General features: G+C 41.7%; 1 protein-coding gene and 1 long non-coding RNA gene across 5 annotated transcripts in view; one reads left to right on the top strand and one right to left on the bottom strand.

Annotated features, from left to right (window-relative positions):
* Positions 1-17500, top strand: part of afg1lb (AFG1 like ATPase b) — a 61394-nt gene that overhangs the window by 18383 nt on the left and 25511 nt on the right. For all 4 annotated transcript variants that reach the window (XM_076272872.1, XM_076272871.1, XM_076272873.1 and 1 more), the window contains one exon: positions 12128-12186. In XM_076272872.1, coding sequence (XP_076128987.1) covers positions 12128-12186 — 59 coding nt within the window. The remainder of the gene's footprint in view (positions 1-12127; positions 12187-17500) is intronic.
* On the bottom strand, positions 76-4482 carry LOC143109541 (uncharacterized). Its single transcript, XR_012983896.1, has 3 exons — positions 4262-4482; positions 993-1070; positions 76-709 (listed from the first exon to the last, which is right to left on the bottom strand). It is a non-coding gene; the product is annotated as an uncharacterized LOC143109541 (long non-coding RNA).

The raw sequence follows: 17500 nt of genomic DNA, 5'->3' as shown, positions 1-17500 counted from the left end.
CATTTCCACAGAGTAGTGTCTCAATTCGAACACCAACTCTGTGCACTTAGCAGAAATGACGATCACCTTTTTTTTCCGGATCAAATTTTTATTTTATTTCAATTCAATGAGCATGGCATGTGGCATAATACATACAAAAAGTCAAAAGGATCTGTTCTAGCATACCACATACTGTAATAACAATGACAACAATGACAAAGCAAAAAACAACCAAAAAACAACCGTACGTACACAAAAGACACAATATCGAAAACATACACATACAGACGGAGACATAGACAAAACAGAGGGAACTAAACAACATAGCAGACTATTGTGGAAAAGGCTGGATAGCTTAAAGCATATCTTTCAAAGATTTAGAGAGATTGTGCCAAAAATCTAATGTCTTATCTGAAGCACCGTTAATTCGGGCCGTTGAAAGCTCCAGATATAAAACATCCAGAAACGAAAGGATCCAGGCCTTAACAGAAAGAGTATGAGGTGGCTTCCAACGGGTTACAATCATTTTCTTGGCTGCTGTCAATCCAGCAAAAACAGCGCGCTTACTCAGTTTCGATAGATTAGAATTTGACAAGTTATTTAAAATCAATACACACACAGACACAGGAATTCTTTCCTGAACCAAGCCAGACAATTTGGATGCAACATTGTTCCAGAATCCACTGACCGGTGGACAGTCCCACATCATGTGAAGATATGTGCCCTGAGCCTTCAAAGAACAGAGCGTACAAGATGAGTCACTAATGATATGCATATGGTGAAGTTTAACTGGTGCTAAGATATGTCCTATGAATAAAATTGAAATGAATTTGTTGATGATCTGGATTGCGTGATACTTGAGGGATATCGGACCACACATCATGCCAATCAAATTCTTCGTCAAACTCAGGGCAGTCCCGCTCCCAGATCCTTTCAACGGGAAGCCCAAAGTGTTGGGGGACTATCATAAACTCATAAAGTTTGGACACCATGCCCTTATTTGAAGTTTGTACCGTAAATAAATGTCGAAGTGGGTGAGTGGATAAAGGGCCCTGCCAGGGAACACCATATGCCTTGAGTGCTGATCTTAGCTGTAAATAAAAGAAAAAGGAAGAACCTGGCAGATTGAATGCATTTTGGATATCAGAAAAAGAAAGTAGACCATGATTATTAAAAATGTCTTTTAGGTGACGGACACCCCTTTGCTCCCATTGCGGAGCTGATATAGGCCTCCCGCCAATCAATAGAGCTTTGTTATTAAATATTGGAGAAGAAATGTGCCACTTAAATGAGAGATGGCGATGAGATTCAACCGCTCTCCATGTTCGTATAAGATGGGAGATGATGGGGCCAAACCGCAGTTGACTCTGTTTATTAGAGATGTTGGCAAAAAGCACATCCTGGAGAGGCCAAGGTTTTACCAAATTGCTTTCTAAGGTATGCCAAGAGACTGAGGAGTGTGGATCAAACCAAGAAAGCAAGGGCCTGAGTACAAATTACCAAAAATATAATTTAAAATTAGGGACAGAAAGACCACCATCCTCCCTCCTCCTTTGTAAAGTAGACATTTTTAGGCGTGGCTGTTTACCCTTCCATATAAAACAAGAGACTCCAGACTGAAGCGTACTCCAGTAGTCAGGTGGAGGGGGGAGAGGAAGCATAGAACTAACAAAATTTATCCTCGGCAAAATGTTCATTTTAGTAATAGAGACACGGGCTTGAATAGACATGGGCAAGACAATCCACCGGTCCATATCCTTCAAAACATTGGATAAGGTACCTGAATAATTGTGCTTAATAATCTGATTAAGAGGGTGGAAGATTTTAATTCCCAGATATCTAAACTGATTTACAATGGGAATACTGACAGATAGGGATGATTCTTTGGCGTGAATGTTAAGATGAAGGAGTGCTGATTTAGACCAGTTAATTTTAAATCCTGATAATTTACCAAATTCCTCACAGATAAACAGGAGGTGGGGTACAGATTGAGCGGGGTTTTCCCATTTCGGAGAGGCCGTAGCGGACTAGCGAATAGCCTGAGCAAGTGGCTCCAGTGAGAGGACAAATAGAGCAGGGCTCAAAAGACATCCTTGACGTAAAGACCTAGAGATCGGAAATAAAGCTGATAGAGTTCTGCCAGATAACACTTGAGCTGAAGGATTAAAATATAAGGTTTTTATCATTTTAATAAAAGTGGTACCAAATCCCATAGCCTCCAAAACTGACCATAAAAATGACCATTCCAATCTGTCAAAAGCCTTCATGGCATCAAGGGAAAGGAGGGACATTGGTGTCCCACTGCCTGTTGCAGCATCAATGGTGTGCAAAAGACGCCTAACGTTATCTGCCGCCAATCTTGATTTAATAAAACCTGTTTGATCAGGACTAACTAATACTGGCATGTGGGGCTCAAGACGAAGGGCAAGGAGTTTTGCAAAGATTTTTATGTCAGAATTTAAAAGGCTAAGAGGGCGATAACTAGAACACTCTCTAGGATTCTTATCCTTTTTTAAGAGTAAAGAAATTAAGGCAGTATTAACATCTCTAGAAAACCCGCCCTTATCAACAGAAAAATTAATCATATCCAAAAGAAAGGGTCCTAACTGATCCCAAAAAGTGGTATAGAATTCAGGGGGGATTCCGCCAAGTCCTGGCGATTTACCTCTCTGCATTCTCTGCCCTGCTACTCTCAGCTCCTCTAAGGTAATTGACTCATCTAGACCGACCGAATCCGTTCTGGAAAGTTGGGGTAAGTCCAACTGAGTCAGCCAATTATCACACCGTTCTTTGTCTAGAATAACCTCTGATTGGTATAAGTCAGAAAAGAAGGTTTTAAATGTGTCATTAATCTCCTTGGGATCCGTAATGATATTGCCATCAGCTGCCATCTATGGCTGGTATGTCAGAGAAATGATCACTGGTCCTAATTCTCATGGCAAGCAGGTGGCTAGGTCTGGCCCCATAAAAATAATATCTCTGTCTTGTCCTGTGAATTTGGAATTCTGATTTCCGTTTTAAAATACTATTAATTTCTTTTTTCACTATGGAGCGCTCTAAAGATACCTGCTCTGAAAAAATATGTTGCAAAGCAGAATCTAGCCTCATGAATTTAGATTCAAGGGCTTGAAGCTGATGAGATCTGGCCTTCTGTGCATTGGAACTGAACAGTATAGTGTTATTTCTAATGAATCCCTTTACTGCCTCCCATAGAATTCTAGGATCATCCACTGAGCCAACATTGATATCTGCAAATTCCTTAAATTCAGTAATGAACTGAGAAATATAGGCTTCATTTTTTAGCAAAGATGTGTTAAATCGCCATCTGGCTGCACACTGAGACAATTGACAAACAGTAATGGAACAAAGGACACCCTTATGGTCAGATAAAGCCTTTGGTAGCAAAATCGCCTTGTCTATGGTGTTGCGTTTTGTGTCCACTCTGGTGTCCAAAGGGATTCCCTTTAACACAGTTGAGATCGCTACTCCTGTTGGTGTTCGTCTTCGGACTGTGATAATATCACAGGGTAAAAGAGGAAGTATCTTTCAGTGTGTGTGTCTGGTGCGAGGGCCCCTTTTCAACGGGTTTAGGCTGTACAAGAGGATTGGCTTGATGGAGAGGCTCTCCCTATCTGAATCAAAATCCCTAATTTGGGGTTTAGGGGCTAAGGAAAATAGACCACTTCAGAGTCTCTCTATCTCTTAGTCGCTATTCCCTGTTCCCTTTGACTTGTACTTCAAAATGTGGTTAACTTCACTAAAAGAGGAAGAAATCCAGAGCTGTATTTGCAAGAGTTGTTTGTCATCAAAATCTGAGAGAGGTCAGAAACTCACTACGGACGTTCGTCTGGCCGTCCAGATTTGAGAGAAAATCAACTACCCTATTATTTGGGGATTCTTGTCAAAATTAAATGAAAGCTCCTTTTTAAATGACAGTTCTTGTAACATATAAGAACTTCAATTGACCACAACGGATCTATAACATTTTAGATTCTATCTATAAATACACTTGTATTTATCAGGCAGATTTCCGTATCCTCGCTTGGGTGTGTGATGTGCGTTTAGACCACAACGGGTCCTAGACTTCAGCTTCACAAACAATTTGACGCGCCAAATAAATTTGCTAACAAAGCCTTTTTGGTTTTTTGTCTGCCCTGGAGCATAGGACTTTCCTTCCCAAATGCCTGGCTGAGTTCGCTACTCCTGTGTGTGTCAGTGCAGTATGTTTTTTGCCCATATACAGTGTCTTAGAAAGTAGCCCTCAAACGGACGCCTTACTTACCCGAAGCGAAGTCAAATCTTTGGAGCAGGAGGCCCTATTGCAAGGCATCCGGGGTTCTCAGCAACACAGGAGAGGCAGAAAAATATGAAAAAAATGCTAGACGGTCTTTTTACAAACTCCTAATCAAAGGTTAGGATTTTGACTTTTATTAAATACAAACAAAAAATACAAGGAATGAAAACTGTCTAAGTCTAAAGGCTAAATGCTCGGTCCAAAGAAAAATGAAAAGGAAAAAGAAGAAAAAAGAACCCTGAACAAGGAGCTGTTCTCTTTTTATACCCCTCTCAGTCAGGCAGAACGTCCAAGTTTGGTATTATGTCTTGCCATGAAATATTGGTTCTGCTTTTTTTTTTTTGCTTAGTTGCCAGTCAGCTTTTTGTTTTGCTGACAAACAGTTTCTTACAGCTGGTACATTATGTTCTGTCTTTACATTTTGTTCAAAGCACATCTCATTTGGCATAACATACTTTAATTCTAACACAACCTTTTTATATCTAAGCAAACACATTTTATGTAGCAAAACATTTTAAGTTTTATAAGCAAACTTTCTTATATGTTTAAGAAAGACACTCTAAATTTAAGCAAAATCATAACAGGTTATTCTAGCCAAAAACAATTTATGCTTTTAATTAAGAAAACACACTTCAATTCTAAGTTTCTAAGTTTTTAAACATTTTAAGTCTAACTTGTTTCACACTGGTTGTCTATCATTACCTTGCAGCATTTGCACATTTTTATTTGTTTTAGAGCAAGCTGGATTTAAGCAGTTATATGACTAAAAATCTTTTAATAGTAAATTATGATTCTGGTTATTAATTATCACATCTTCATATTGTAAAGTCACGCTACAATGGAAAGAAAAAGTTGGGGGATGCAAAAAGAAAATCAATTCTAGAAAAAGATTTATGTCTGCCTGAATAAAACGTAAAATCTTTGGAGGAGGGATTAACTGTCCGCCACATGTCCATCAGTCCCAGAGTATTGGCCCATGATTTTAAAGCATTGGTGGCCTGGCCCTGCTCCCCTAAAGATGTTGCGTTTGACCTATCAACAACAGGATCCCACACAGCATTGAAATATGCGCCAACAATAAAAGAGTAATCAGTCAAATCTAACATTTTGATTGTGAGAGTGTTATAGAAAGTGGCATCAAAAGCATTTGGAGGATATGCAGAAACAAGAGCAATATTTCTGGCATTAAACTCTATTTTAGTTATCACAATTCTGCCAGCATCATCTGCCCACGATGATAAAACCTTCCGTCTAGCTACAATGGCCACGCCTTTTGTTTTTGTGGTGGCAGAGGAGAAAGCCACAGTATAATAAAATCTATTGGCTAAACGTTTACCATCTGCATTAGTCAAATGCGTCTCTTGTAGCAAAGCAATATCAACATTTTTGTTCCTCAGTAAGTTTAAGGTGCTTGCACGTTTATGGGGAGCATTCAATCCACCACAGTTCCATGGTAAAAAAGAAAGTTCACCCATTATCCAAAAAACTCAATCCTAAAGCATGTAGGCACATTCTCGAACACTGAAGATAACTCATATCGTAGGATTCCAACAATGATGCATCCAAAGTTAAGTCCCTCAAAACATAAAACACATTAGACACAGACACAGAGAACACAAAAATTACAGTAAAAATAAAGAGAAAAGGAAGGAACATCCACCTGCAGGTCTGTGATCAAAATTGGATATGGGCAGCCAAAGTAGTCCAGCCCAAAACTTGGTGGTGTGGCTATATGCCTTTAAGCATTAATTGTAATGAAAATCTAATGTGTCCTACAACCCACACAACAAGTAGCCTATAGGCCTAAACTTATAATATTGTCAAGAGAAGGCTACGTCCACTCTGCAAAACAAAAAGTAATTGCCCGGCCATCGATGGAAAGAGGGTTTTTCTTGGCAGCCCGCAGAATGGCTTGACGAGTGGTGTAACGAAGCACGTTGAAAATTAGTGTGCGGTTAGTTCCTCGATTGCGAGTGTCACTGTAGATTCGATGAGCCCTCATAATCTCAATCTGAGTGTCGGAAAGGGTCGGAAACCACTTGGGAAGGGAGTGAGTGAGGTATTGAATGGCGTTGGAGCCTTCGAGCCCCTCTTCCAGACCAATGACGCGAATGTTACATCTTCTGTTTCTATCCTCCATGTCTGCCAACTTCAAATCTACGTCCTGCAGAGACTGACCATAACTCTTGAGCGCACCAGAGTTGCTCTAGACCGTAGTTTTAAGTTGTTCCACGTCGGATTTGATAGAACCCAAGCTTGCAGCCAGGGAGGCTAGTTCAGCGTGAATAGCACTTAGCTTCTCAACATTGTCTTCTCCCATCTGTTGAATCTGTGTGAGGCATGGTTCAAAGTAGCCCCGTTGTTTTTCAAATAAAGAGTCCGTAATAGCGTCAATATCTTGCCAAGTTTGCACTTAGTAGACATAATGGCTAACCTGGTTCTAATATCAAAAAACAAGGTTGTATTCAGACAAATAACTCGGAAACTACAACAATTTGGCAAGGTTGGGCCAGGAGCTAAAAACCTAAGCTGCCATCTTGTCCAGGTGATCACGTGACTCCGAAATGACGATCACCTAATTTAAATATAACTTTATTGGTGCCCTCTTTTTGCCAGTGGCATGGTCGTACTGTGTCAAAACATGAACAGTTTATGTTATATCTTGCTCGTACATCTGTAAAGTGTGTTTTTCCCTGCTGCTGTTCCAGTTTCCTCAACCACGATTAGCTCATTTGAAAATGCTCTCTGCCCTGCCGCTACAGTATGTAGCCAAGATGGCGTCCGATGAGGGCAGAAAGTGTCCATCTTTCTACACTCAACTTTTTGACCGTTATGAGTGCACCATCCGGGGACTTGTAGTGCACGTCGTGTCGTCAGAGTTTTCAGTGTGAACACACTCATGCACTCAAATGAGGTATTGTAAGCAAAGATTCTAGAACAGAGCAATATGGATTACTGGCAGGAAAGTACGTTGGATATGTTGAAGTTCGTTCTATGACTCTATGGGCTCCGTTTTAGTAAGCTCAGGTGTCGTCACAGATGCTGGCTACTGTGGGAATCCTATGGCGCTGATCCTAAAATGTTAACAATATTTATTCTGTAAAGCTGTATGCTCCGCTCTAGAATCTTTGATTGTAAGTGCAGAAGTACATACTGCCACATGAGAGGCAGCGATTGGCGTTATACAGTTCCAAGTTACAGTAGTCCATTTGTAGCTGCCACTCCAGGCCTCATAGTTAGTAGGATGTTCTAAAATAGGAAATCAGGAACTTGCTTAAACACCACTCAGGAATCTTTGACAAGAAGGGAGACAAGTCTGTAGTTCTTCACATCAGCTGTCAATTGAGTGTTCTTTTTTTTGAGCACCTTCAAGGTGACCTGTCCACTCGACAGAGGCACAAACACCAACTCTGTGCACTTAACTGAATTGACGACCACAACCTTTAAATATAACTTTATTGGTGTCTTATAATTTGACATGGTCGCAATGTGTCAAAACACGAATAGCACCTTCAGGGTGACCTGTCCAGTCGACAGAGGCACGAAAGAGCAAAATTTAAGCAGAGGTCTATGCACAGAGCAGCAGGATCATAGTGCGTTCTGGTGTTCTTTCTCATATCCGCATCCGCGGTCTGATTGGTTATAATTTGGTTATAATTTGATTATTTATAAATCGATATTGTAAAAAGGGCTACCAGAATAATCTGGTGGACCAAATAATATTGCTGGAGGGCCAGCTTTGGCCCTTGAGCTGCCTGTAGCTGACCCATGCCCTAGGTTGCTGTGGCTACCCATGCCCTAGGTTGCTGTGGCGACCCATGCTCTAGGTTGCTGTTACTCTGGAATATTCCTTTAACATTGGAAATCTGTGTTTCACTCTGTGAGAATGGGGTGTTTCTCTCTCTCTCTCTCTCTCTTTCTCTTTCTCTCTTTTTATCTCTCTCTTTTTTTTCTCACACACAGGAGCACATAGCCTTGTTCACACATACAGTCACAAACATATGCACATAAACACACACTCATACAGAATCATAAACACACATTTACTTAGACTGGCTCACACATAACCACACACACACACACACACACAGGCGCTTTCGCTCTTGTCATTTAGCCACTGGGTCCAGGTCTCAAGGCCCATAGTATGAAAAAATCTCTTTTTCTGGGATTTGATGTGTTATTGTGTGTCTCTGGTGCTTCCACACGCATACAAACTTGGAAAAAAAAAACACCCATGCTGTTTTGAGTGAGATAAGGGTTTCTGGATGTATCCTGCCTTCAGCCTCAAGGGTGAGCTGGTCAAAATCGGCAAGGCTTTTGACGTCACAAGCCGAAACATTTCAATATTCCCACCCACCACCTCCTTTTAGGGCAATTGCGTTACGTGGATATAATGGAAACCTATGGAGCTGCATCGAAGTGGGCAGGGAAAAGGATTTATACTTAAACAAACTCTATATAGTTAAACAAACGTGAATAAAACAAGGCACAAAATAAGGTTGGTGTAAGAGTTATCTGTTTGTTCATGGGATTCATTCTAATTCCATCACTTACATATTTCCTACAACTAGGTGAGATAGCTAAGCTTATGTTGTAGGCTACTGAAGTTCCACTGTTAGATAGCTAGCTAGCAAGCTAACCGTTTTACATAGAGATTATGGTAGGCTAAGTGTTAGCTACGGGCTATACTATGTAAAACGAAGGTGTAGTAGATGTTAGGGGATTTTGAATTGGTGTGTTTCAGACGTTGCATAATCAACACCCCACCTCTCCACACCAAGCCTACGAGTTCAACTGTTTTTTAAGCCTACATATCTCAGAAAATAATGTAGATACAAGCTTAAACCTTTGCACAGTAGTTGTTGGGTAAAATTTAGCATTATTGACAAAGTATGAAGCAAAGCCAAGATGGTCAGGCTAGGCTGGAGGCATTTGTTGATTTGGCACAAATGACCCTGGTAACAGTTAATGGAGTGGGGCGTGGGTAAGTGAGCAGCAGCTCATTAATATGTAATGAGCAGCAGAAACAGCACACTTTGACAGGGACTGAAAAAGAGTGTAATAGAGGTAGGTAAGAATCTTTTCCTACAAGCTATTTCCAGCAAACAACTTCAGAAACATGTTTTCTGGAACTCATAGACCTATTTTAACTTGTTGAAAAATAGTCATAATATGGGCACTTTAACATCGCTGACATTAAAGCGCTTGCTTGTTGTTTTAAGACTGACGCAACCACTTACAAAACGGCAGGGATCATTGATGGCGGCAGTGCATGAAGAATAAAAGTGAGTAACTCTTTAATCTCTCTGCACCACGACCCCACCCCCCCACCCCGTCCTCCAACCACCTTTTCTCCGCCTCATTGTGTATTCAAATGCACTCGATTTACCTACAGCGCAGCGTAGCTCTTAATTCATCCATTTACGAAGAGACAAAACAAAAGACGGAGAAATGGGAGGGAGAGATGAGATGAGATGAGATGAGATGAGATGAATAGATGAAGAGCAGTGAAGTATCATCCGTCTGACATCTTTTTACAACAATTAAGAAGGAGTGTTGTGGAGGGGGGGGGGGGGTTGATGTGTGTGTGTGTGTGTGGGGGGGGGGGTTGGGGGTTGGTTGGGTAAGGGTCTTGCACACACCTCCCCCCATCACACAAACACCTCCCCAATCTAATCTCCCCAAACAAACCTGCATGCATCAAGTGGTCTTGTTGTGGATGCGGGTGTTCCATAAAGACATGCTCTCCTGACATCAGGGACCGCTGGGATGGGCGGGGGGGTGAGTGAGGGGGGGGGGGTCGGCGTAGAACAAAGTGGCCGTGAGCGCGGGGGGGGGGGGGGTGGCGTGAGCAGCGGTGAGAGAAACTTCACTTAAACTCCTTTATTCTGTTTCTTTTTTTAATTAGACAACTAATGGACGCTCGGTGTGCACATGAAAGAGTGAGAGCGGCTCTAGGCCATTGATGTTTGGAGATAGGGAGGGAGAGAGAGAGAGAGAGAGAGAGAGAGAGAGAGGGAGAGAAAGATGGAGGAAGGGAGATGCTCTGTTTTGTGGTTGTTGTAAGAGTGTTTGTCCTATCTCTCCTCCATGGCCTCAGAGAGCCTGATGAGAGGAGGAAGAGGAGTATAGAGGAGTATAGAGGAAGGAGAGATGGCCACATGAGAACAGTGGGGATAATACAGATAATATAGCCGATAGAGAGCTGACTGTGTGTGTGTGTGTGTGTGTGTGTGTGTGTGTGTGTGCGCTCGTGTGTGTGTCTGTGCAGGTGTGTGTGTGTGTGTGAGTGAGTGAGTGAGTGAATATGGGGATGATGTAATCAGGGAAGAGACTAAAGGGCCGTTCACACCAAGAAAGATAACTATAGCAATAACTATAAAAAAAAAACATAGTTCTCGTTAATATGAATGACGACGTTCACACATAAACTATAACGATAACGACATGAAGAACGATATCGTTGGGGATCACTTTAAGAGTGATAAAAAGCTAACAGCCAATTAGAGCCCATCGCATTTTACCTATCGCATTCATTAACACAAGGAGAGACTTTCACTTGGACACTTTTATTGATATAGTTGTAGTTGTCGTTATAGTTATCGTTATCGTTCCTGGTGTGAACGGCCCTTAAAAGCGTGTGTGTGTGTGTGTTTATTGGTCCCGTTTAGCTGTTAACCTGTGTAGCTGGGGAAATGCATTATTATTATAGACGAAATCAGTAACTGGTCGAAATAGAGAAAGGGATGAAGAGAAAATTAGTGAGGGGGAAAAAGAGATAGAATGAAAGAAAGAAAGAGAAAGTGAGAGAGAATTGTGTTAGCTAAGTGGAATGTGAGCAGTTTACTAATGGCACGTAGCTCTCCTGTTAGTGCAGGTGCATAAAGGGAAGCATTTAAGCACTGAGCAGGCTCGTGAGCAGTCTGTCTGTCCTTGGGGTGCATTGATCGGGAGTTAATTCTGCAGTCTGCTTTGCTATTGTACTGTTCCAGGAAAGGACAGCGCAGAGTTTTAATAAACAAACCTATTGAGCAGTGCTTTTTTTTGTTGGTCTGCCATTAGGAAGGGTGATGGCCTAGGCCCTCAGAAATCCTTTTTGTGCTGTATGTGTGTATATGTGTTTGTTATGACATTTGAATTGAAAAATGTGAGGAAAGAACACAATATTCCTCTCAGCTTCAGCCTGCCACAGATCACTCACATTTCCAACTCACACACATGTGCTGTTTCAGTCAATCTCAAACAATACACAGACACACAGACACACACACACACACACACACACACACACACAGACACAGAGTCACCATAATTCACTCTCTTACATTTCTGGCCCTTCAGAGGCTTGACCAGGTGTCTCTCTATCTCTCTTTGTGTGTGTGTGTTAGCAGGATGCTCCAGATGTAATTTGCTCTCGCTGAGCTAATTGTGGCGGTGTATACAGCTTGCCGAGAGTGTCATTGTGTGTGTGTGTGTGTGTGTGTGTGTGTGTGTGTGGCTTGAGGGAGCATAGTGTCTCTGTCTCATTGTTTGGGAATGTAATGAATTTCATGTGGGTCCTCCTGGCCATCCACACACACTGGAGCCAGCAGAGAGAGAGAGAGAGGGAGAGAGAGAGAGGCAAAATAAAAAAATCAATTTCTGCCTCTCCTCGTCCCTTTTGTCCCTCATCCCCTCCCATCGTGGACCTCATCAATAGCCACTTTATTTGCCAATCAGAGGAGAAGAATGATGTTATTAGGGCTAAAGAGCAGCGATGATGGTGAATCTCTCTCTCTTTCTCTCTCTCTCTATCTCACTCTTTATCTCTCTCTTCCTCTCTATATGTCTCTCTCTCCCCTCGTCCTTTTTCAGAGCTGTATAGAAATGGTCTTCAGAGGGCTACCTTTGTGCCTTTCATCCACATGCTCAAGGTAAAGACAAAGTCATTCAACTCCTGTTCATTTATCTGCCCCTCCCTCCCTCTCTCTCGCTCTCTCTGTCCTCTCTCTCTCTCTCTCTGGCCTCTCTCTCTTTCTCTCTCTCTCTCTCTCACTCCACTCCCACCCACCCCACCCCCCCAATCCCCCTGACGTCCATGTCCGGCTTGTTGTTTTTTTGATGTGATGTGTTTTTCTTCTGTCTTGGTGTTACATACACACACACACACACACACACATTTACACAAACATTGACACACACACACACACACACACACACAGCTACACACATTTATACACATGACCAGCTTGAGAGGGAAAAAGGCACCTTTGATCATACCTGGAGATGCGAAAGCAGAGACAAATAGAGGGCCGGTAAGTGAAAGAGTGAGTGCGTGAGAGAGAAAGGGAGAGAGAGAGAGTGCGTGAGAGAGAAAGGGAGAGAGAGAGAGAGAGTGAGAGAGAAAGGGAGAGAGAGAGAAAGAGAGGCTTTCAATGGCCCGAGCGTAGGTAGGCAGACAGGAATGAGGCCGGCCTGCTTGCATTTCAAAGTGAGCGAGAAGCACGGAAGGCAGCGACGTGAGCAACTGCTTTGCAATTTAATGGCATTATTGTAAGCAGGTATCTGTGAGGCCCCGCCGCCAGTCGGGGTAATTATCAGTGTGTGTGTGTGTGTGTGTGTGTGTGTGTGTGTGTGTGTGTGTGTGAGACAGAGAGAGAGGCAGCATAATAAATAATCACTGAATCAGTGCCAAACATTTTACTGCATGCAAACACACCACAGTCTTGTGCGTTCACATACACAAACACATTCTTACACATTTCGGTAGTATTTTTTCCTGGTTTAAAACAAGCAAAACTGGAAAAACAAATAGATATAGACCTTTGGTTTTCGTCACACACACACAGACATAATGGTTAAAATCTGTTATTGTAAATAGTCAAACTCTGAAGTCTCTCACAACACGTATTTACTTTTTAGGTGACACACTAAATGTTAGTTATTGTACTTTGGATTGGATTGGATTATCCTTAATGCACCCAAGGGGCAATTTGGTTCACAGCAAGTAGCCAGCACAATACTCTCAATCAACATAAAACATTACATTTGTATTAAGAACTTTATTAGTGCAAATATAAGATTGGTCAGTGGGCATAGAGCAATGCAGTGAGAAAACTGCTCTTAAAGGAGAAATCCAGCTGATTTTTACATGGATATTGATCGCTAGACGTCACCGAGTACTGTCCATAGGAAAAAAAAATGACCAAAATCGGTGCTACCGAACTGGAGTAGGTGCAGCTAATGGCCAGTGCTCCCAGTCAGATACAATGCTAGGTCTGGGGGCATCATCTAAACATGCCTTTTTGACTCTTAACCCTTAGAACCCGATTGACGCTAAGTGCGTCAAAAAACACACCCTTTCTTCTCTGTTACATTGCTCCGGAACTGTTCATCGCAGCAAGATGAAACCTTTTTTGCAGAGCAGAAGTGGGGCTTTCCAAAGAGACTACACACTTGTCTGTACGATCAAGTATGAAAAAAAAATCATGAAATTAAATCAAATTGCATCATATTTACAGTCTATACTTCTCTGCGTTCACCTGCGCACCCATTACTCTCGTTTGAATTACTCGCGAACCCGTAATCGCATAGATATGGCAAGCATATCAGATGAAAGAGGGGACACAGGGCTATCCATTGGTACATCCTTCTGGGTTATAAAACAGACGAAGTGACAGCAAAATAATAACTTAATATAGCTGGACTTACCCCACGTTTTTGTCTGTTTTTGTGGCAAAGCATGTTCATACCGTAAAACTTCAAATAATCGCCGAGTCCCTAAGAGACGCCTGTCTCTTTTAAACGCCTGGCGTGGCTACAGGTTTGGGTTAAAGGCCGGTCTCCAGTAGAGGCCTGATCTGTTTTTTAGTTTCGGATTGTATTTAATCTTCTAAAACTGGCAACAAAACCAGAACTGTTTGCGAATGTTATTCTAAATGCCATGGCGATAAAGAGAAGTCAGAAAAGGAATTTACCTTAGACTAGGCTATATCAGAGCCCGTCTACGGACATTCTCTGGTTATATAACCTACTGAAATAGGTTAATGATGTAAAGACAAGTGCGCTTCTATGGGACTGGTGTGTGCGCGCACAGTTTTTATTGATGAGTCGGAGTGACAAGTGCTGCGCATAGTTGCAGTGGAATGTGGCTGCCCAGGGCATTATAAAACGTCTCACTCTTAGACCTTCTCATAGGCTACACGGCGGTGAAATGGCGTCTAAATTCGAATCATATGCTGGGGGAGAAATCGTCGGACATCCATGATTATTTTGTTATTCAGCACCCCTGGTCAAAAATATGTTCCCGCGCGCCTGGAAGTAGGCTATGATTTGAATGTACAAAACGGGAGAAACAATATGGTTCATGCTCTCCCATGCTGTTTCATTCGTGCCGAAAAGGAGGGAGAATGAAACATTAAGCACGTTCCACTTTTGCATAAATAATTCCTGAACGGTTTTGGTCAGGGCTGATAATGCAACTGTATTTGACAAAGGACCGATGTAGGCTATTTGCTAGTGACAAAATGTGAGCTTTCAGTGTGATACGATCTCTTTGTAGATTACGTTTAATTAAAACATGTTTCATCTGTTTTGGCTATCCCCGCTATTTGGATCTTACTGTATCTCACTCAATGAACAACATCTCAACACTAATTGAATGATGATCCGTAATTGTCATCAGATAGCCTAGTCATATAAGTAGACATTCAGTGTGTTTGAAATAATTAATTCAATAATATTTTCCATCTTTCAGAGGAAAGGTTTTGTGTAAAGGGAATTAAAGGCCTGTCTCATACAGACGCCTGTCTCTAATACTAGCCGGTGCAGTTTGGCGATTTGGGAAAATAAAAGCCCGGGCTATTATTTGGAGTTTTACGGTAATCCGGTTTTGAGACCCTAGCAAATTCCTGCATGGCATCCAATTCAAGGCTCACATTGCATCCTAATTTGTTCAACAAAGAAACACCTTTTTTGCCTTTACTTTGTTCATGGCAATGCAGTATAAAATTGAGAATCATTTTGAGTGCATGCACCATAGGCACACAGGCTAACACGCAACCTCGGGTCAAGTCAGGTCAGATCAGTTCGTGTCACAGCTATGGAGCGCAGAAAGGTCATTTTTCATCACTAAATAAAAAATGGCATTTATTTCCGTAAATCACACACCACATATTTCTGTAAACTGCTCAGCCCCTGAGTATCCCTCCAACATGGCAATTATATTGCCCGATTCAGGACAGTCTGCCCTACACATACATGAAATGCATGTAGAGCTATGACCTTGCTGTGGTGAGATACATGTCGAAATATAAGAATTTTTATAATACGCTTTTTATATTTTAATTCTTTAAAAATCTAAATAAAATCAATGCTAGTACTAATGCATGAAATGATAGCAGATCTGGATAGCCTAGACTGCTGAAAAAAACAATATATAATATGTGTGTGTGGCACTTACAATGACCAGAATAAATCCTTATGAATAAAGGTAGTGAAAATGCCCTAAAAACAGCTAAGGGTTCTAAGGGTTAACAGACTCAAAATGTCATTAAAAGTTCTGTGCAACATGAACAGCGTTTTCAACTCATTAATTGTGAAGAAACCATTTAAATTCAAAGTTTGTACTATTACGTATCTCAGTTTCCATCAGTTGCTTCCAGGAAAGCCCAAAAGAATGTTGTCGAGCTCATGCCGGCTTTACAACTCAAACTTGACGTTTATTTCCCTCAGAAATAGATAATTGAGCACTGTAATGGTTATGACCATATCAGTGTTTCCCATATATTGACTAATCTGTGGCGGGGCGCCACAAAATAAAAATCGGCCGCCACAGATTAATATTCTAAATTTAATTTAATTTAATTTAATTTAAATTAAATATAAGGTCAAATCCTTGCATTGCCATTGAGCTGCGCTTTTTACGCACGCAGCCTTTCCTTGCCCCGCCCCGCTCTCTCTCGTAGCCCGCTGCCACTCCTCTGCATGTGCATTTAACAAAATATTCAGGATTGTTGAAGGATTGTTGTTACCACATAGAAGCATTGCATAGAAGACGTCTGGCTAAATTGCTATTAAATCCGCTTAGCATCGTGACCATGCTGCGCAAATTTGTTAAAAACTGCTGCATTGAAGTGAACTCTGCCAAGGTCTTATCACAACATAGTAGGCTACATTGAAGAGACTAAACTAAGTTAAGTTATGAAATCAAGCAGTATCTCAAAGCTAACGTTAGAATACTGTTTGGATGTCAAATTTAGCATGCTTAGCCTACTTACAGCTGCTTGTCAGGAAAAGGCAAAGTTGTGTGCAGATGTGACAGTAAAAACTTTGAATTTAGACGGTTTCTTCACGAGTAGAAAACGCATTGTTTTGTCACGTAAGGACCCTTAGGCTACTTAAACAACGTAACTGAGTCACTCACCAAGAGTGTGATAGACGCTACCGTCATTTTGTATGCGTTCATTACCATTTTTGCACGTTCCGGTTCGTAAGAAAAAATCCCTATGCACGATTGAATGAGGTTTCGGGAATCATAAAAATTATGCCCCTAACTGCTCGAGAGTCCCCGCGTGTATATCCTCTTTATAAAATCAGCATGTAGGCTGTCTCCCTGAGGACTTTAGATTTGCTATATCGCTAAACGCAAGCACCCATAAGTGTATTTAACCCATTCGCGCTGGATGCTGCATGACGCAACATTGACCCTCCCGCTGGATGCTGCGTAGCGCAACATTGACCCTCCAGCTGGATGCTGCGTAGCGCAGCATGCTTTTTATTTCATGTTTCTAGGTGCTACAGAGGCTTAGATATTACATTTTGGTAGACGTTGACAATTTTTAGTATGTTTTCAGAAAACCCTCAGGAAATAAGGTTATTTAGTCTAGAATGCCATAGGATTCTATAGGCGTTTTTAGCAGGCATTTTAGGAGTAAATGGGTTAAATTAGCTAGGCTATGTACCAAAAATGACATTTTACCCTGAGTCGAAGAGCTGTAAACAGTGTTGTAACTTAAATCTGCGTGTACAAAACCGCTTGGAGCTCTAGTGGAATTTTGATTTCTCGGTCTAACCGTTGATGTGCCGATGAAAATAGGCATCAGCACCAACCTCTGATCACGGTAAACAAAATCTGACTCCGTGTCCGTCATGTTTGAAAGTTTGTAGTGCTGCGAGGGAGAACGTGCACACGCAAGGCGCGCAGTTGAGCAGAGCTGCGGCTGTCTGAATGGTCTGAACACAGAAGAG

This window comes from Alosa pseudoharengus, unplaced genomic scaffold, assembly GCF_046254945.1.
Source record: "Alosa pseudoharengus isolate Yale_2024_CS ecotype anadromous, Long Island Sound unplaced genomic scaffold, YU_APseudo_1.1 YU_APseudo_1.1_scf_7, whole genome shotgun sequence".
In the NCBI taxonomy this organism is placed as follows: Eukaryota; Metazoa; Chordata; class Actinopteri; order Clupeiformes; family Clupeidae; genus Alosa; species Alosa pseudoharengus.
The sequence above is the reverse complement of the archived record's forward strand: the minus strand, read 5'-3'. Positions and strand labels throughout refer to the sequence as shown.